Consider the following 20709-nt stretch of genomic DNA (forward strand, 5'->3'; position numbering starts at 1 on the left):
TAGCCTTCTCTGTCTTCCTCCCATCATCCCTCTGAACCAACCCCACTCCGTTCCTTTGTTCTGGAAATGCCACTGCGCCCACAGCCCTTCCAAGGGAACCCCGTCCACCCGCGAGCACCATGCTGGCGTAAGACAAACATTCCTTGATGACTGGCCAGCAGAGGCCCCCTGGCCCGTGGGCTGGCCAGTGACTCCCACTGGGGCCTGGACGGCAGGGATCTGTTTTCTGGAAGTTCAGCTAAGAAGGGCCGAGAGATCAAAGTCAAGGTAGGGAAGTTCTAGAAAGGTCGAGTTGGAAAGAGGTCAGGCAGCCATAACGGGCCTTGAGGAAGTCAGGTCTTGAGTGACAGGAGGGTGGGTAGCCATGATGGAAGGCGGGCTAAGGTGGTGGTAGGGGCAGAGGTGACCCAGCCCCAGGCCAGGCCCGGCCCAAACGCTGACCCTTGCCGGTCGCGTGTCAGGAGGCAAGAAGGCGGAAAAGGACGCTTACGGAGCCCAGAAAGCATAGTACCGAAGGTTCACTGGTGTTCGCCTGCTCTTTCCGAGAGAGGCTGGCTGTCTGTTCTGGGCTCGACCTCCCCCTGGGACGCCACGTCTGGGGTTCTGTCCACCCGGCCGCCGTCTTCGGCGTTGTGGGGATCCCTGCTTTCAAGAGTCACAGCTTCTAGGGGGGAGAAGAGCTTCGAGACGTTGGCGCTGAGGGAGGAAGCCGGGTCCGGAGGGAACTCCCTTCTGGGCTCCGCGCCTTCGGAGAGGGGTCCTGGGGAAGACAGAAACTGTGGCCAAAGGGACACCCGGGCCCCCTCACCTCAAATAACCGGAGCGATCTGGCTCGCTGGGGACCAGGGCACTGCCCGCCCCTCCCCGGGTTTCACTGTTGGTTTGTTCACAGTGCCACCATCTTTCTTGCTTTGTGAGCTGTCTCCGGTCCTTCCTGGACTATTTATCTGGTTTGCTCATGGCTGGAAGTCCAGGTGAGCGAGCGTTTCAGAGCGGGGACAGGGGCGGAACTGCTGAATGAGGGAGTGAGTTGCTTCTTCCTAACGCTGGAAAGACGGAAGAAGCTTTCAGGCGGCTGCAGCATCATTTCTTGGAAAGACCCAGTGGTCTGAGCGACCGAGGAGTGCCGCACAGAGGAGGGGTCGTCTTCCAGAAGGCTCCGAGGAGGGCCAGCTTCACAGCCACGTGGCCTGGGCCTGTGTTCAGAGGGACCCTGTGCTCACTCAGTTTAAAGCTCCATTGTGTCTTGGGGCACCCGGGTGGCTCCGTCGGTGGAGCGTCCGACTTCGGCTCAGGTCACGATCTCGCGGTCCGTGGGTTCGAGCCCCGCGTCAGGCTCTGTGCTGATGGCTCAGAGCCTGGAGCCTGTTTCCGATTCTGTGTCTCCCTCTCTCTCTGCCCCTCCCCCGTTCGTGCTCTGTCTCTCTCTCTCAAAATAAATAAAGATTAAAAAAAATAAAAAAAAAAAGCTCCATTGTGTCTTGAGATTCAGACGTTGAACAAGGAGCTTCACTTTTCCACGTCGCACCGGGGCCCCCAGATCATGTCACCCATCCGGGCGTCACAGCAGCGAGCCGGGCAGGCGGGCAGCCGAGAGCCCACCACGCCCCTGCTGACGGCCCATGCAGGCGCCTCAGCTCACAGACACCCCAAAGAGGGCGCCACAGTCCACGGCACTGATGGTCTGTGATTAACCATCCCCCAACCCCCCAAGAAAAGGAAAACCTGCTAGACGTTACACTTCTCAGGACGGGATCCTGCCCGTCACCTGACAAGTTAGACCTTCTTCAGGCCAGTGAGGAAGGTGGGTAGGGGTGCAGAGTGAATAAGGCCTCGTCAGTGCCACTGCTTAGCCCTTGGGGAGGGACAAAATTTTTCAAACACGGAGGGCTGAATTTCCTTCCATCGAGAGGGTCTTGGCCAGTCCTAAGACCACGTGGGGGTGGTCCACGACCCCTGGGGCTCCTGTGTGCCTCTGTGGAGGTTTCTGGGAAGTGAGGAAGAGGGTGCCCTCTCCCTACTGACTCCCCTCCCTGTTGGGAGCTCAAGGTCCCGGCCATCAGGATGGCAGGACCCTCTTGCATCCAGCACAGATGCCCCCCGGGCAGGTGGATGCCGGCTAGGGCACCAGTCACCAGCCAGTCTAGGGTTTCCGACCACGACAGGGACAGTAGGACTCCTTCGTCCCAATCCCAGAGAGTCAGGAGCTGCAATCTCCCCCGATCCTTCCTTCACACTGAAGGCAGAAATCCTGCCATACCGTCTCCTGCTCAGAGCTCCTTCGTGGCTCCCCGTGGCCCTGAAGAAATGCCAACGTCTCCATGGGGCCTGGAGCTGTGCTATGGCCTCTGCCCCCCACGAAGCATGCACGGGTCACACTGACGCTTCGGTTCACCCGCCACCCTGCTCTCACCTGTTGCCCACGCTCGTCCCCAGACCGGGACACCCTCCCCCTGCCGCCACCACCTTGCTCCTGCCTGTGCAGCAGAGTTGAAGTCACCTGGCCCCACAACCGGGGCCGGAGCTGTGGCTAGGCGGCGAACTGCAGCCCTGCCGTCCTGTTCGCCGTGGAGCCCCCTCCTCTGAGTCTCAGCGGGGCGCAGGTGACATCTCCCAGCCCCTCGTGAGGCCAAGGGCAGGCCGTCGGACTGAGACCAGGAGCGTGGGTGTGCTTGGTCGAAGGGGAATGGCTGGCCCTCTATGGCCCCTCTGCCCACGGACAAGGACAGCACCGAGGTGGAAGAAACCAGGGTCTGTCTGTGCCTCCCGCCAGCCAGGATGCCCCCTCCGCCCCCGCAACCTTGCACGTGTGCTGAGCCTCCAGCAGGTGGCGGCCACCCTGCAGGGAGAGGTTAACCTCTCTCTGAGACAGAGCTTCACTCACTGTGGCGCCCCAGTGCTTCCCATGAGGCCTAAAATGACACCAATGGTAATGATATTGGACGCTGCCTGAAGGCACGTGCAGGGCCAGGCACAGGGCTGAGGCTTTGCCTACAGAGCCCACCCAGCGCTCGCCACAACCAGAAGCCACAGGCAATTACCATCCTCATGTCACAGATGGGAAACAGGCTCAGAGCTAAGTGCTGGGCTAGGTCGCTTGGCTAAAAAGATTTCACTCCATACACTGATTCCAGAGCTGCTCTCTGCTATGACCTCTACTGCCTTCCAGACATCAGGAAATGGGAGACTTGAGAATGACTGTGGATGGATGGACGGATGAGATGGATGGGTGTGTGGGTGGATAGGTGGATGATGGATGGATGGATGGACAGATGAGTGGATGGATGGATGGATGCATGAGATGGATGGGTGTGTGGGTGGATGATTGAGGGATGGATGGGTAGATGGATGGGTGGGTGGATGGATGGATAGGCGGATGATGGATGGATGGATAGGTGGGTGGGTGGGTGGTTGGATGATGGATGGATGGATGATGGGTGGATGCATGGGTGACCGGACAGATGGGTGGATGGATGGACAGGTGGGTGGCTGGCTGGCTGGCTGGCTGGATGATGGATGGATGGATGGGTGGATGGATAGATGAATGGATGGATGGATGGATGAACAGATGGGTGGATGGATGGATAGGTGGGTGGGTGGATGGATGGATGGACAGATGGATGGGTGGGTGGATGGGTGGGTGGGTGGGTGGATGGATGGGTGGATGGGTGGATGGATGGATGGATGGGTAAATGGATGGGTGAGTGGTCAGGGGGATGGAGAGATGGGTAGAGGATGGGTGGGTACGTGGGTGGGTGGGTGGGTGGGTGGATGGATGAGAGAAAGAGAGAGAGAGAACACAGGGCCCACCTTGTCCCAGGCTCACCTGCATCCTTGTCCAGCTCCTCAGGGCCCCTTCTGCTGTCCTCAGGCTCTGCAACTCCTCCTGGACCAGCTGTCCCTGAGATGACAGTCATTCTGTTGCCGTTGCCAATGGCAGTGTCCTCAAGGAAGCATGAACTGATGTGGACTCTCTGGATCCCATCTGCCTTGCAGTCAGGTCCTGGTTTGGACCCTGGAATTTTGAACGAAGCTCCTGAGCCAACAGTGGTGGCAGAGACTGTGGGTCAGTCAGAGACAGAGATGTCAGGAGGGCTGCACAAGCAGCTGGATGGTGGCCCCCGAACCCTGACCCCCCAGCCTGGCTTTCAAGTCCTCCCTGGCCCACTCGCCTCCCTGAAGGTCCCCCTGGTGGGCCAGACCAGGGTTGGTCCACAGCAGAGACCCTGCCTCCCTCGGTGCCTCTGCACACAGCCTGGACTGCTGGCGGTCACTGCCCCCCAGGTGCCACCTGCACCCTTCCCCTGGGACTCGGCCACCGCCCCCTCCTGCCGCCTGCTCCCGTCTCTGCTGCTGGCTTCCCCACAGCTCCAGAATGCCGCCTCCACCTTTGGTTAAAACCTTCATGCAACCATAGCCTGTCCCCAGCTTCCCCCAGCCCTCACCTGGCCCCTTTCCTATCCAAACTTTGGACAAGACTTGCTCACAGTCTCCCCTCCTCCTACTCCCACCTCCTCTGTGTCCTCAGGTCACCACCGACCGCTGCTGCCGGTCCCCACGGAGCTCCCCGACCTCATCGGCCTGCCCACTTCTGGAAACTCTCCTCCTGGTGTTCCCTGGCCTCTTTGCTGTCTTTCATCCCTGGCCTGTCTCTGGACTACCAGGGCTGGGGATGACTTAGCCTGGGCTCTCTGGTCACCATCGACAGTGCTTAGTAGGGCATCGGGTACTCAGATGACTCCTATCTACCCTCCTTAGATGCCATTCCAGTCTGGCCATCTCCTCTGACTCTGCCTCAGCTGGTCTGGCCTCTGCTGCCCTGTGTCTGTTGTACAGATGAAGAAACTGAGGTTTCCTGAGCGGGGGTGGTGGTGGGGAATGGGATCCTGAGTGCGAGCTCTAAAAACCCCGCCTGCTCTACTCTGTGGGACAGCCTCCTGGTGGAAGGAAAGGAGTTTCCCATCATGCCTCTCTCCCCGCAAAGACTGGCTCATGTTCCGTGCAGCGAGGGGCTGAATGGGGTGGGGTGGGGGCGGGATGGGTTACCTGGGGGGCTGCCGGAGGGGCTGCAGGCAGCCGGGCCTTCGGCCGGGGCACTGGTAAGGCTCATCTCGTTGCCATGTCCCAGCAGCACCCGTCTGAGCACAGACTTCTCCAAGCGGATGTCCTGGGGCGCCCAGGCTGCAGCCGGGGAACTCTGCGTCGGGGGATCAGCTGGTGCCATTGGAGGGAGGTGGAGGGGAGCCACGGAACCTAGCAGGGGACACAGCAACATGACCTCTGACGCCCACCCTCTGCCCACACCTCCCTAACACACATACATACAAAGTCCTGGCTGGACGGAGAAGACAGGCCTCTGAATTCTTTGTGGCCGCTGCCAGACTGGGAATGAGCATTTCAGGCTATTGATGGAGAGCAGGGGGGCCCAGCAGAACAGTCAGTGTGGGGGTCCCCGGGTTTTTACGACTGGCGCCTGGCGTCACCCGGGCACTCGAAAACCCAGTCAGTGAGCACAGCCTCTGCCCCCTAGTGCCCTCCACCCTCTGACCCCACCGGGGCAGGTGTCCTCAGGTGCTGGCATATCTTTAACGCCCCCTCAACACTGAGCATTTAGAGCCCTGACATTACTTTATTTTCTCAGTATTTATTTTCATGGTAAACCGCCTGGTTTTTAACTTCAGGTAGTGCTATAAAAGTTCACTTTAGAATAAATTCGAGTGGGGCGCCTGGGTGGCTCAGTCGGTTGAGGTCCCGATCTCACGGCTCTTGAGTTCGAGCCCCGCTTCGGGCTCTCTGCTGTCAGCACAGAGCCCACTTTGGATCCTTTGTCTGTCTGTCTCTCTCTCTCTCAAAACTAAACATTTTTTAAAAGATTTAAGATAAAATCATAAAATAAATTTGAGTAGATAAAAAGGGATGCCATTAACAACATGAAGAAAATAATCCGACACGGGCATGGCCCAAACTGGGAGGACTAAGGTTGGGGAACCATTGATCCAGATTCTAAAACAAAGTTCCTGGGGCGCCTGGGTGGCGCAGTCGGTTAAGCGTCCGACTTCAGCCAGGTCACGATCTCGCGGTCCGTGAGTTCGAGCCCCGCGTCGGGCTCTGGGCTGATGGCTCAGAGCCTGGAGCCTGTTTCCGATTCTGTGTCTCCCTCTCTCTCTGCCCCTCCCCCATTCATGCTCTGTCTCTCTCTGTCCCAAAAAATAAAATAAACGTTGAAAAAAAAAAATAAATAAAACAAAGTTCCTCATTTCACAGTTGGGGAAACCAAGGCCCAGGGTAGGGAAGGGCTGTCTTGAGGTCACAGGGAGTATTCCAGCTTTCGGGCTAATGCTGTCCCTCGTGTTCCACGGCTGGTCCGAGAGGTGGCCCCGTCCCCTCTCACCCCAGGGCCTGGCATGGAATAAACACTCTTCTGCGGGATTGTATTTTATCAAAACTAGGACACCACTGGCCAGGTGCATCCCAGTTTCTAAGCCGTTATAATGTGGGGGGAAAGGGTGTCTTAGAACAAACAAAATACTACAATGACCCCTTGTGACATTCTACTGGAGGAGAGTGAACCAAGCTATGTCTCATCGAAAAATATCAGATCCCATTGAAATGAAGGCAAAAGGTTATCGGGATGAAGGGAGAGCAGGAGAGGTTTGATCCAGGTGTGCAGGAAGACTTCCTCATGATCAGGAAGGCCATAAGGGATGACCTTGGAGATGTGAAAGCTGCCCTTTCTCCTCAAAGGTTGAATGTCCTGGAGGGCGCCTGGGTGGCTCAGTCGGTGAAGCGTCCGACTTCAGCTCAGGTCATGATCTCGTGGTTTAGGGGTTCGAGCCCCATGTCGGGCTCTGTGCTGACAGCTCGGAGCCTGGAGCCTGTGTCTCCCTCTCTCTCTGCCCCTCCCCCGCTCATGCTCTCTCTGTCTCTCAATTATAAATAAACATTAAAAAAAAAATAAAAAATAAAAAAGGCTGAATGTCCCCCTCTCGGCCCCCACCCAGAGGGAGTAGGTGCCCCTACAGGTCCCTCTGAGGGTGCCTCTGAGAGGACTCACCATTCTCCCCAGAGGCAGTTGGCTTCACTATGACGTTCCCATGTCCAATCTGGATGTCTTCTGAGTTCTCAATGGAAATATAGTTATTTGGTCCATTCTGACAGATCATGTTGATTGGATTTTGCTGGTAAATAATCGCGGGGGACTCGCTTCTTCCTCCACAATCTGCAAAATAATATTCCACCCAAGCCCTCTGCACCTCTCCGGGGGTTCCAAATACCGATGGCCGTGACAAAATCCACTGTGGAGCTTGTTAAAACACAGGTTCCCCCACGTCCCCCTGCCCCGGGGGGTCCCGAGTCAGTAGGTCCAAGGTGGGACCCAGGAGCCGTCGTGTTTAACAAGCCCCGCAGGGGTCTCAGATGAGCCTTGCTTGGACGTCACCACAGCGGGTCACCCTATCTGTGCGTCTTCTGCTGACCTCAGGAGGCTCCTGGGAGCCTCACTGCTCACCTCCTCCTCTGCGGGCGTCCCCTGAGCCCCAGGACCCCTCTCCCTTTAGAGGAGGCCGCAAGGTGGCCATCCACGGGCTGTTTCTGGCCACTGGATGAGCTTTGCTTGGCTCACCGGACATTTTTAAGAATTCAGAGTTTTCACCAGTGTTTAAGATCTGGCCCTGTCACATGCGACCGTGCCAGGGACGCTGAGACCCCCTTTGGGGGCCGTGAGCTGGGTGTCAGTCCCATGGGGGCCAGGTGGGCACCTGCCGGGGCCTCTGCCGCCTCCGCACACAGGGTCACGTCCCACCTTTGTGGCCCCTGAGCTCTTGTGTCTCTGCGGGTCCCTTTCTCCATAAAAATATTCAAAATTACATTTCGCGACTGTGTTGGGATGAGAGAGACAAATATAATCTAAGCTGGGGGTCGTGATTAACCATTTATTATTATTACAATATTCATCTTTTCTTCTGATGGTAAGAGAAATTAGAACGTCCTCGTGGACCCCAAATGCGGGGCCCCGCGCCCGCCGCACCTGGTGGAGGGGTCACCCGGGACCCCACCCTGTGGGTGTCTGAGCCCAGCCTTCCCTTCCAGGAGCTTCGAAACTGCACGTTGGGCAAAGTGCTGAGAGAAAACTGTTAGCAAACTCAGGGTGAGCCCCACATCCCGGGGCTGAGACAGTTAGGAGCGGGCCACCTCCTTTCCTGGCCCCTTGCTTTCTGCAGCTGCAACCTCGGGCCACTCCTCCAGGAAGCCCTCCTTGGTCACTCCCACCAGCACACCCGCCCTCCTGGCGCCCCCTTCTAGTGATCCATCCGCAAGACCCCTGCAAGCCTCTGTGAAGGTCTGGCGAGGAAGGTGGGGCTGGCAGGGTGCCCAGGCAAGGACCAAGCGTCGGATGTTACGCTCTCTCCACCACCCTGCCCCACCTACCTGGGACCTACCTGGTCGATAAATCGACCATAGACTTGATTTCTCATCAAGACTCAGAAGGTGCCTCTTTCTCATATCATACAAGTGTGGGTTGACTTCTTTTGCTGTCTTCATTCCCAGGGCCCGGGCGATGATCAGGGCCTTACAGGGCCCAGCGCCTTCCAGAAACCTATAGATGGCTTTCTCTGTGAGGCAGGGCGGTGGGTGGTTAAGGGGGACCCCGGAGCTTGAATCTGTCTGCTCCACTGTCTGCTGGTTGTGCAGACGTGGGGGAGCCCCGGACCCCCTGTACCCAGTTTCCCCGTCTGCAGGACGTGGTAATATCACAGCACGGAGGTCGTTCTGTGGCTCGGGGGCCGACGGGCAGTGGATGTGGGCCACTGATCGGAGAGATGGCGCCTTGGCCACGCGCGTCCTCCGCTGTGCGGGCTGAACCTCCCCCCCGGATACCGTGTGGGGACCCCTCGGTGGGTGGGGCACGAGTAACATCTCGAGGGGCCCAGGAGGGTTTGGGGTCGGGGCCCCGGGGCCCGGCAACTGAAAGGAAACGGGGGTGCTTACGCTGTTCGCTGAGCTGAGGGTCAGGTTCCTCTGGAACCGCGGCTGCGTCCTGCTGGGGCCTCGCCGCTGGAGAAAGAAAGGTGGGTGGGGGGGTGGAGGGGCAGGAGAGGGGACGGGGACTCCACGGGACCAAGGCGGCCTCCGCACGAGGGAGAGCCGGCCTCCGCGTCCAGGGCCGAACAAGTCTGCCTCCAGACCCGCCCTGCCTCTCCTCGGCCGACCCAGCTCTCTGGGCGGAGAGCAGGCGTGCCCTCCACCCGTCTCCACCGTCAGCCGCTGTGGGCGCCTGATGAAAGCCGGCCCTGTTGGTCTCTGCCCTGCAGGACTACGGAGGAGCTAGGTCTGTTCTATTCTTGTCGTCGTGCCCATATGGTCACTATTCAGGCTCTGCTGAGTGCCTGCCGCGCGCGGTCAGGAGGCTGGGCCCTTTCCGCCTCGCCCCCTGGCAACCCCGGGCCTGCTGTCACGTCCGGTGGTCCGAAAAGGAAATCAAGGCACGGCCAGGGGGTGCCACGCACCTTCGAGGGGCAGGGCCCGTATTTGAACCCAGGCCCGGACCTCGCTCGTCCGCTGCCGGGACTGCTCGCGCTGGGCCCACCCCGACCCCCGGGGGGCAGGTTACCCTGGCTGAGCTGGGCCGGCTCTGTGGGGACCACTTCTCCGGTCCCTCCCTCGCCCAGGCGCCACATCGCCAGGCCCGCCAGGGAGACTTTCGACTCCTTCTCCATCCGGTAGAGGACTTGGTTGAGCTTCTTCTTGGGCACTTGGCATTCCTTTGCCAGCTGGACGGACTTCACAGGGGAGCCAGCGTCCCTCAGCACCCGCAGGATCCTCTGCTCGAGGTCTGGGAGAAGGAGAGGGGGGCAGAGAGAGAACGGAGCCTCCCTTGGATCAAGCCGGGGCCAGAAGCTCGGGGCGGGGGGGTCCCCGTGCGAGGGGTCCAGGGCAGAGGCAGGGGCGGAGACCCGAGCAGACATTCACTAACAATGCCTCTGTTCGGTGACGGGCAGATGGGCTGCTCAGAAATGACCTTGGCCAGGGGCACTTGAGTGGCTCAGTCGGTTAAGCGTCCGACGTCGGCTCAGGTCGAGATCTCACAGTCTGTGAGTTCGAGCCCCGCGTCGGGCTCTGTGCTGATGGCCCAGGCCCTGGAGTCTGCTTCGGATTCTGTGTCTCCCTCTCTCTCTGCCCCTCCCCTGCTCGTGTGTTCCCTCTCTCTCTCTCTCTCTCTCTCAAAAATAAACATTAAAAAATAATTAAAAGAAAGGAAAGAAAGAAAGAAAGAAAGAAAGAAAGAAAGAAAGAAAGGACCTTGGCCAGACAGGCTGATGGCCAGAGGAGGCACCCCAGCCTTCTGAACATCCTCTGCCTGGTGCGGGCGCTTGAGGGCAAGGGGCGGGGTGTGGGGGGAGGGGAGCACTCAGCCCTCAGACATCCTCAGAGCACAGGGGAGCGGAAGGTGGCAGGGTGGGGTAGATTGAGGGCACAGGAGCAGGAAGAAGCGGGGAGGGGGGGCAAAGTCCCTCCTGGGAGGCCTGTTGTCGTCACCCCCCTGCGTCCTCTGTCCGTCCTCGGGGGCTCCCCTTTCCACGTCAGTGGTGGTGGTCATCCAAGCCAGAAAGCTAAAGACACTCGGAAACGGATCTTTCTCCCCAAAGCCCAGGTCCAGAGAGGCCTAGAAACACTGTTCCCCGCTCTCTCGAATCCCTTGTCTCCCTCTGTGCCCCCCCACCCCCCGTCCATCCCTCACCTCCGTCTCCCGGAGGATGGCAATCCACCGGCCCTCATGCTCTTTCCAGCTTACTCACCCCCGGGCCTTTGCACGTACTGCCCCCTCTGCCAGAAACACCCTCCCGCCTCTCTACGCCCCCCAACATCCACTCAGCCTCCGGGTCTCGCTCAAACACCATCTCTTGTGGGGAGCCGTCCTGGATGCCCGGGGGAGTGGGGTGCTGTGTATGCGGGTGGGGCCCTTGCAGAATGGCTCCGGGGACCCCCTGCTGTGATTGCTGGTCCACTGTAGCACCTCTGGTGTCCAGCACAGCACCGGGCACACAGCAGGTGCTCGGGAAACAGCATTTGAATAAACGAGTGACCCAGTGGCTCCACCCACCGCTGGGACAAGTGTCCGCCCAGAGGACCCAGGGCAGGGCACGGGCAGATCCCTCCCGGGTCTCTGTTTCCCCTCCTGAGCTTAACGACCCTAAGCAGAACCCCAGGGGCTCTGAATGGCCCCTGTTGCTTTCAGACAGGCTCCCACAAACCCAGGCCGGTAGCTCTGTGGGCAGAGGGAAGCAGGGCACACGCAGTGCCCGGCGAGCTGGAGGGAGCCCTTTGGGCAGCAGCCTCAGCTTTTGCCAGGAAACATCTGTCCCCCAAGTGCCCAAGAGAAATGCAAAGCAAGACTCTCCCAGGGAAGACCCGGGGCCCTTTGCAACAGCCCCATCTGCCTTCTGGGTTTTTCCCGGGTTCCTTGGTGGCAACACTGGTCGGGGAAGGGGTGATGCATTCGCTGCCTCCGCAGCTGGGCCGTGAGGCTTGCCCTGTGATCAGACATGTCCGTCCTTGCCGGCCGCAGGTGAAGTGCAGTCGGGACACCTGGGGACACCCCCCACCCCCTTCACCCGCCAAGTTCTGCCTCCAGCGGCCGGAGAGCCCCAGCCAGTCAACTGCAAGCCTGACTCTGCCTTGTCTTGAAAAGAGTTCTGATTCTTGAAAAGCCTGCCCCTGGGTAGGCCTCCTCGCCTCCCTCCACTTCCACCCCAAGCAGGTCAAAGTGAAGGCCAAGTCCGTAGGGCTGGCTGGCCTCTTGTGCTGGGCCTTCCGGCTGGTGAATCTGTACATGGGAAGTTGCAAAACGGATGAGGTGTAAGTGACAAGTTGGTAAGGAAAGATAAACCTGGAAGGGAGAAGTTAAGTGCAGTTACTGAGTGGTGAGTACGTGCGTGTCCCTGGGGGGGACATACAACAGAAACCTGGAAACCAGCCCCGGCCCTGGGCTGCACCGTGGTGGCACCCCTCCCCAGCACACCGCTTTTCCTCCTTTTGGTGCCCTGACGGCTGGTTTCCTGGGTTTGAGCCCCAGCTCTGCGATCCGCTGGCTATGTGGCCTCTCTGTGCCTCACTTTTTCCATCTGCAAAGTGGGCATAAGAGTGGCTCAGTCAGTGAAGCGTCCGACTTCGGCTCAGGTCACGATCTCACGGCTCGCGGGTTCAAGCCCGCCTTGGGCTCTGTGCGGACGGCTCGGAGCCCGGAGCCGGCTTCGGATTCTGTGTCTCCTTCTCTCCCTGCCCCTCCCCTGCTCATGCTCTGTCTCTCTCTGTCTCTCAAAAATAAATAAATGTCAAAAAAAAAAAAAGTTTTTAAATTAAAAAAAAAAAGGGGCAGCTACCTCCAAGATTGTAGTGAGGAGTAAATGAGCTAATGATGACAAAACGAAAAACCGCCCACAGCCCACAGCCCACAAGCCCTTTAGCACACAGCACTTGCTCAGCATGCGGTTCCTTGGTCTGTTCTTCCAGGAGTGAAGGGGTATCTGAGGAAGAAGGGGACCACAGGTGTCCCCGGACGCCTCTTCTCAAAGCAACTCGTTATTTCTTAAAATGAACACGAGTTCAGAGCCCAGCGTCGGGCTCTGTGGTGGCCGGACGCAACGATCTCCTGTATGAAATGCAAACTTCACGGCGCTGGCCCCTGAGGGCTCCTGAAATGCGTGCAGACAGTACTAACCGGGGCAGAGCAGGTCCTCCCCGACCGGTCCCTGGGCCCGCCTCTTCTCTCCTGACCCCTGCGCTTAGGGATGTGTGGTCGGCTACCGTTGCTGTGACCCGGCCAAGGAAAGGGGCTAGAAAGAGAAGTAAAAGTCCCACTGGGAACCCCCACTATGCCTTAGAAGGAAGAAAGTACCTGTTTCTCCAGGGTCCTCGGGGGCCTGGGCCATGCCGGTGGCCGCCGTGAGACGCTTGGAGACCTGGGGACAGCGCGGGAGGCCCCCGCACGGGGGCTCGGAGAGGAGGGGCCGGGTCGAGGCGAGGGGTGCTTGCGTGGCTGAACTCGGTGCGTCCGCAGCTGCGAAGGGATGACACGTCAGCTGGCCGGGTGTTTGCTGTCCACGCTCCAGAAACAGGCCTAGTCACCCCGATCGGCTTTCTGGTGAAAAAGAAAACGAAACTCCTGTGTGTGGCTTTAGGAAGAAACAAAATTGAAAGCAGAATCGATGAGCAAGGCCTCCGGCTACATGAGATTGGCAAGCCCGGAGCATTCTCTGGAAACACGGGGCTTTCCGGACCTTCTGGGCGCCCACCGCGGCCCACCCTGGTGCCCACACATGGGCCGAGGCACCTGGAACCATTCGTGGGTATATCACAATGACAGCTCTTTTTAATGAGCATCTACCATATGCTTTCCAATCTTGTATGCCCCTCTCACTGCCCCAGGAGACGGGCCGATCCTGATCTCTTTTCTCAGAGGGGAGACTGAGGCTTAGGTCAGAGGGGGTCACTTGTCCAAGGCTGGGTTCTCATCCAGCCCCACGATTTGCTGGCTGTGCGACTTTGGACAAGTTACTGAACCTAGTTGTGCCTCGGTTGCCTCATCCGTAAAACGGGGCTAAATGAAAAAGTAGCTGCATCTCCTTTAGCGAGGACTAAAGGGGACGAGCCAGTTGAACAGTTTGGCCAGATGCCCGGGTGCCATCTCCGTTCATGAGCCCAGCTAGGCACCCACATACCCGGGAAAGGGACCCATCACTTTCATTTATTTCAAAGGGGCCACTGACTCCCAGGTAGTTCCGAGCCACTGTCCTTCACCAGGTAGTAGAAGGGGAAACCGGGGCCTGCAGTCGCCAGGCGGCCAGGAGGGGCAAGAAATCAGCCCTGGAAGTCTCTGGGCTCTGGGTCCCAGCGGCAGAGGCCTGGGGAGGGTCTAGCCCTGCCCTCGGGGGACTTTGCCCCAGCACGTCTGGGCAGGGAGGGGCTGGCTCACCTGGAGCGGTATCTGCAGAGCAAGCTGGGGACCGTCCCTACGCCCACAGGGCACCCAGATCACTCACAGCCTTGCGCTGGGGGCGGGGCGTGCGTCCCAGGGGAGGTTGAGCCCTGCCCTTGCCTCGTGGGACGCTCAGTAGCAACAGGAAACTACTATAGTGCTTTGTTCCTCTTTGGGGTAAAACCGAAAACTTGTTTCTGCCTAGGAATCGGCAATATTGACTTTAAATGCGGGGTAACGGGGGTGTGGAGGGTGATTGCGGAGGCGCCCTCAGGGAGGAGGCTCTGGGGTAGCCCCCATTGGGAGGTTGGGGGGGGCGCCGTGCCGCGACGGGCCACCAGGTGGCGCTCGATCACCAACCTGGACCCCGGGGCCGCTCGTGGTCTCATTGATGTAGGGGGACCTCCCACCCGTCACCATCTCCCAGGGAAACCCCGACTCCGTCTGGTCCCACTCTGGTCCCACTCCGGGCTTCCCGCCCATCCTCCCTGGCCTCTCTTACCCGGGCTCTTTGGCTCCTTCCCTGCATGCTGCTGACCTCTTAGGGTAGAGGCCTGAGACCCCAGCCTCGAGCCCGGCGCCTATGTAGGGTTGCAGGTCAGGCTGAATCCTGAGGGTCAGATTCGCTTCTGGAAGGTTGAGCTGTGCTTCAGTGGTGGAGGCTGGCACCCTCAGGGCCTGTGTCTGTCTGGACAGTGTTTGGATGGCCCCTTTCTTTTTCTTTTTTTTTTTTTTTTTTAATTTTTAAAGTGTTTTTTATTTATTTTTGAGACAGAGAGAGACAGAGCATGAGCAGGGGTGGGGCAGAGGGAGGGAGACACAACATCCCAAGCAGGCTCCAGGCTCCGAGCGGTCAGCACGGAGCCCGACGCGGGGCTCGAACCCACGGACCGTGAGATCATGACCTGAGCTGAAGTCGGATGCTTCACCGACTGAGCCACCCAGGTGCCCCTGGATGGCCCCTTTCTGTCCCTTCATGCCCCTGTCTCCCTGTGTCCCCATCCCTCCCTGCCCCATCCTGAAGCCACGTGGGGCTTGCACACTGGCTCTGGAGCAGCAGGAACCAGTAGGAAAGCCAAGCACTCCTGGGAGGTGCACCTAGACAAGGACTGTGCCTTCTTCTCCGGGCGGGTCCCAGCTACAGCCCTGTCCTTCCCTAGCTCTGGGTCCTTGCCTCACTGGGCCTTGGTTTCTTTAATGATAAAACAGAGATAACAAATCAGGTAAAGCACATCCCATCTAACACTTAATCGGTGCTCTCAAGGGCGGCCAAAGTTGGAAAATGTGACGTGATGCATCTTTGCAATATAACTTTAGGCACCAGAAACAAACAAACAAACAAAAACAAAAACCCAAGGCATTCCCTAGCATTCCATCACACGTCTGGAATTTGGGAGTGTCTCAGCGTGTGGGGTGGGGTTCTCACTTTAAAGATCTGGATTGTCTTGAACTGCGTTTCTCAGTTTAAGAGGTTTTCAAGGTAATTTTGCTGTTGTTGTTGTTTTTTAATTTAACTTTATTTTTTATTTTTTTTGAAATTTACATCCAAATTAGTTAGTATACAGTGAAGCAATGATTTCAGTAGATTCCTTAATACCCCTGACCCATTTAGCCCAACCCCCTCCCACAACCCCTCCAACAACCCTCAGTTTGTTCTCCATATTTATGAGTGCCTTCTGTTTTGTCCGCCTCCCTGTTTTTATATTATTTTTGTTTCCCCTCCCTTATGTCCCTGTTTTGTTTCTTAAAGTCCTCATATGAGTGAAGTCATAGGATTTTTGTCTTTCTCTGACTGACTCATTTCACTTAGCATAATACCCTCCAGTTCCATCCACGTAGTTGCCAATGGCAAGATTTCATTCCCTTTGATTGCCGAGTAATACTCCATTGTATATATAGACCACATCTGCTTTCTGCATTCATCCATTGATGGACATTTGGGCTCTTTCCATACTTTGGCTACTGTTGATCGTGCTGCTATACACATTGGGGTGCATGTGCCCCTTCGAAACAGCACACCTGTATCCCTTGGATAAATGCCTAGTAGTGCAATTGCTGGGTCAAGGTAATTTTAACTCTAAAGATTGTCTTTGACCCAAATATCAGTGGCTTACACAATGCGGATGCTTCTTTCTTTCTCCCATAACAGTAGGGTAGGCGGTCCCGGTTTGGCGTGGCACACCATGGTGTTGGGTCCTCTGGCCTCGCTATCTTGTTGTTCTGCCCTCTGTGGCCTCCATTCCCAGGTTGGCCTCATGATCTAGGATGGCTGCTGAAGCTCCAGCCATCACATTTGCATTCCTTCCAGCAGGAAAGAAGAAAAAGAAGAAGGATAAGTATCTTAAGTTGCACACACGTGAAACTGACATCCCGTTAGTACCATGGCCCAGCAAGGAAGGCAAGGAGAGATGGTGCTTTTTCTGGGTCACAATGCACTGAGCTAATATTGGGGGGGGGGGGGTTATGATTTCAAAATAGGAGACAACGGGTATTGGAGGAAAGCAAGCTGTCCCTGCCATTTCGAGGCTCTGTTGGTCCCCCAAGGAAGGAGCTTGGATACTCCCTCTGCGCCTGTAGGTATGGCCACTCACAAAAGCCTATCTACTGAGCAGGCTCGAGGCTGAGTTCAAGGGCAGTCTGCACATTCTCAGAGCCTCCTGCGCAGTGCGGAAGGCAAACCGGGAGAGGAAGGGAATAGGTGCCTCCCTCCTCTGCGTGGGAGGAGTTCCAGGATGGGGCCACTGCATGCTGGAGCCCAAATCTCTTTTTGCCTTGGAAAGCACATTCCTTTTTCATGGTTTGTGTTTTTCTGGAAACTATTAGAACTCTCCGCCCAAACCAGATGATAATTACATGTTACTGATCTCCAGTCTTTAAATTTCTCTCTCTCTCTCTTTTAAGAGATATTTTTACTGCACATTGTGTTGGCAAAACCCAGTCTCCTTTCTACCAGGCAGCTTGGATGTTATTTTCACATTTTCGCTGTGACTTCACCTCGGGGGAGGGAGTGGAAAGGTCTGAAGGCATCAGATGTGGGTAATGATGCGTCTTCGGTCGGGGGCGAAGGCCGGAGATCCAGAGGTGGCCAGGGCAGACAGGGACTGCACACGGTTACAGGAGCTATGAGCAGAGGGTGAGGACCAAAGACCAGGGGAAGCCGCTTTGTCAAAGGCGGCGGCTTCTCCGTGGCAGCCCCCGTCCGGATCGGCCTTGACTCTGTTCGCCGCCTTTCAGAGCAGAGCTCAGTGGGTTTCTATTTATCGTCTGCGTCCACCAGAGCTGGACAGACGTGGGGCTCGGGCTCTGGCACCCCTACCTTCTAGATGAGGGCGTGGGGCAAGTCACCACTCTTTCCCAGCCTCAGTTTCTCCTGCTGGAAAAGGGGATCAAAGCAGCAACTACCTTTCTGAGGTTATTGCCGAAGTTCAATTACTTCAGTCACACATCCGGGCCTCCCGGAGCTCGGGGCGCATGGTACGAGCTCCGTAAACAGAAGCCACTCATATCATCATTCTGTGATCCCCAGCTGTCCTTCTCTGCCCTGACAGAGCTGTCCCCATTTCTTCCGGTCTTTCAGCAACTAATGCTTTGTGCTTTCTTCACCCCAGCCCTGGAGCTGGGGCCCATGGTGGGGGAGGAAGAAGGCCTCCCCTCGCTGGTTCCTGGATCTGCTTCTCGCTCCAGCCGTAGACGAGGCCACACTGCCCAATTCAAGATTGACGAGTGGCTCAGGCCGAGTCCAGGGTATCCCACATTTCCCAGCTGTGCTGGCCAGTAAAGTGAGCCGGGGTGGAGTGGGGGGGCGGGGGGGCAGGCAGGGGCCGGAGGCATCAATGGCCGTGGTAGAAACTTGAGATTTTTCACTGGGGACAAAGAAAAGGCCACTGGGAGATTTTCCTCCAAGGTGAGTTGGGGAAAGGTAGCCGTGGTGCTTGAGGAAGGTTGGCGAGAGACGGGCAGGGGGAGGGAGGTGAGGCCACGACCAGGCTGTTCTCGCTTCCTCCCCACCCCCACCTCTCTGCAGAAAGCCCTTCCCGACATCCCAACAAGTGTACTGGAATGAATTCACATCTAACGTTTATTTTGATAATCAAAAGAGATTTCGATGATGTTACTACCAAAATTATTTGCCTACAAGTAATTCATTAATTACAATTGGCCATGATTTCTTCACTGGGCGTCCAGTGTTCTCGGGATTTCTGGCAACATGAGAAGATTTCACCTATAAATTCGTTTCAAATATAATGAAGCGTAATGACATTTTTATGATGACTAGAGGAAGCAATTAATGAGCTAGGTTTCCTGGACGTTTAATTAAACATTTATGGATCCTGATTTTGCAGTGTGTGGCCCTTCCCTTCCCCCACCCCATATCTTGGGGCTCAAACATGTTCAAAGGCTCTTGAAACATCCATAGGCCCGAGATGCTGAGACTTCTATGCCCAGAAAGTATGATGGGGGAATTGCAGAGACGCACATCATAGGCGCAGGAGTCCTGTCCTTCTGGGACTTGTGGCCCCTCCTGGGTTGTGGATGGGGGTGTGCCGAGGGGGACAGGGGTTGCGTCGAGAATAGAACAGTTTTACATGTTAATGTGTAACTTTTTATTAAAAATTTTTTAAATGTTTATTTATTTATTTGGGACAGAGAGAGAGAGAGCACGTGAGCAGGGGAGGAGCAGAGAGAGAGAAGGAGACACAGAATCGGAAGCAGACTCCAGGCTCTGAGCTGTCAGCAGAGCCTGATGCTGGTCTTGAACCCGCAAACCGTGAGATCATGACCTGAGCCGAAGTCGGACGCTTCACCGACTGAGCCACCCAGGCGCCCCTCTTTCTTTTTTGAAAAAGGATTTCCTGTTCCGAGAGTTGACCTAATGAACAACAAGGGTTTGAACTGTGCAGATCCACTTATACCCAGATGTCTTTTGGGTAAATGCGATCCAGTACGGTAAATCTGTTGTCTCTTTCTTGTGATTTTCTTTGGAACATTCCCTTTCCTCAACTTCCTTTGTTGTAAGGATGCAGTATATAATACTATACACAAACAAACGTGTCTGTGTAACATACAAAACACGTTAACTGACTGTTCATGGTATCAGTAAGCCTTCTGGTCACTAGTTCTGGTGGGTTTTTGGGGTTTTTTTTTTGAAGTTTATTTATTTATTTTGAGAGACAAAGTGCGAGTGGAGGAGGAGCAGAGAGAGAGGGAGAGAGAGAATCCCAAGCAAGCTCTGTACTGTCAGCACAGAGGCCGACACAGGGCTTGGACCCACAAACTGAGATCATGACCTGAGCCCAAATCAAGAGTTGGACGCTTAACCGACTGAGCCACCCAGGCACCCTGGTCACTGGTTATGTTTTTAGGGAGTCAGAGCTGTACATGAATTTTTTTTAAAGTGTTTTATTTTTGAGAGAGAGAGAGAGAGAGAGAGTGAGAGAGAGCACAAGTAGGGGAAGTGCAGAGGGAGAGGGAGACACAAAATCTGAAGCAGGCTCCAGGCTCTGAACTGTCAGCACAGAGCCTGGTGCGGGGCTCGAACTCGCGGAACCACGAGACGGTGACCTGAGCCGAGGTCAGGTATTTAACCGACTGAACCACCCAGGTGCCCCTATACCTGGATTTTTGATTTCACAGGATGTTTGGTGCCTCCAACCCCCGTGTTGTTCAAGGTTCAACCGTATTTACTTAGAGCTTGCTGGAGACCCCATTTCCATTATTTCACTGAACCCTTGGCAATCCTGCAAGGGAGGGGTCAGTCATATTAAATCTGCATTTTACAGACAAGACAGAGAGATTACTGAGTAAAGCGATCAAGATCACAGAGCTCGTGGCTCTGACCCAGACCCACAGGCTCTAGAATCGAAGCTCTTGGCAGTTATTTCCAGCGCTGTGAGCAGGTTTGTGGCCGATCGGCTGTGAGGGGTAAGGAGCATTCCTCTCTCTGCTAAACATTTGCGCCGCCGAGCATGACTCATGGAGCCTATCAGAGACAGGAAGGTTGATACTTGATCGTTTTGTAAGCTTGCTTTAACTGGGCGTGCCTCGATCAGTTGCCTATAACCAGTTCAGCGGCTATAACAAAACAGCACAGACCGGAGGGCTTCAACAACACTGTTCTGGAGGCTGGGAAGTCCAAGGTCGAGGCGCCCGGGGACTCGACATCCGGTGAGACCCGCTTCCTAGCTCCCAGAGGCTGCGCCCTCACGTGGCGAGGGAGGGGGCCCAGGAAACTCCGGGACTCGACTGAGGGCGCTAATCCACCCTCATGACTCCCCGAGACCCTAGTCACCTCCCAAAGGCCCCGCCTCCTAACACCGTCCTGTTGGGTGCATAGGGTGTCAGGGCATGGATTTAGGGGGCACAAACATCCGGGCCATACCGGGGCCCATGCGAACAGAGCACTGGGCCAAGCGCTCCGAGGCACGGAAACCCGCCAAGTTCGAAGAAAGTCTAACACTTAAGATTTTTTTTTTTTTTTTTTGCATGAACCGTTTTTATGCCGATTCCACGTCGAAATGCTATTTTGGATACATGGGCTTAAAAAAAAGACTTGGTGTCTGCGTGTCCACAACTGAACGGGCGCCCACGACCCTGCACACACGTGCGCGGCCGCACGAGCCCCACTGGGCCTTCTGCTCAGCGAACCCCTTCCCTCCTTTGCTGACTTCCACTTTCCGGTGGAAGGAGATACCGGGAGATACCAGCAAATACTGGGAGGCGGTGGGGAGGGGGGC

At 56.5% G+C, this 20709-nt stretch overlaps 1 protein-coding gene across 4 annotated transcripts; it reads right to left on the reverse strand.

Moving 5' to 3' along the window:
• Positions 1–322: 322 nt before the first annotated feature.
• Positions 323–13040, reverse strand: ZBP1 (Z-DNA binding protein 1). Of its 4 annotated transcripts, none has more exons than XM_040459706.1 (8): positions 12896–13040; positions 9611–9832; positions 8989–9054; positions 8439–8612; positions 7055–7219; positions 5047–5253; positions 3827–4015; positions 323–760 (listed from the first exon to the last, which is right to left on the reverse strand). In XM_040459706.1, the coding sequence occupies exons 1-8, from the start codon at positions 12927–12929 to the stop codon at positions 519–521; spliced, it is 1299 nt and encodes a 432-aa protein (XP_040315640.1). In that variant the 5' UTR covers positions 12930–13040; the 3' UTR covers positions 323–518. The 4 variants fall into 4 exon arrangements, with proteins under 4 accessions (XP_040315640.1, XP_040315639.1, XP_040315641.1 ...); XM_040459705.1 differs by having other exon boundaries at positions 3827–4060; XM_040459707.1 differs by lacking the exon at positions 12896–13040 and adding an exon at positions 9974–10124 and having other exon boundaries at positions 3827–4060.
• Between the last annotated feature and the right edge of the window lie 7669 nt (positions 13041–20709).

Source organism: Herpailurus yagouaroundi, unplaced genomic scaffold, assembly GCF_014898765.1.
Source record: "Herpailurus yagouaroundi ecotype Mexico unplaced genomic scaffold, PumYag 246, whole genome shotgun sequence".
NCBI classification, from domain to species: Eukaryota; Metazoa; Chordata; class Mammalia; order Carnivora; family Felidae; genus Herpailurus; species Herpailurus yagouaroundi.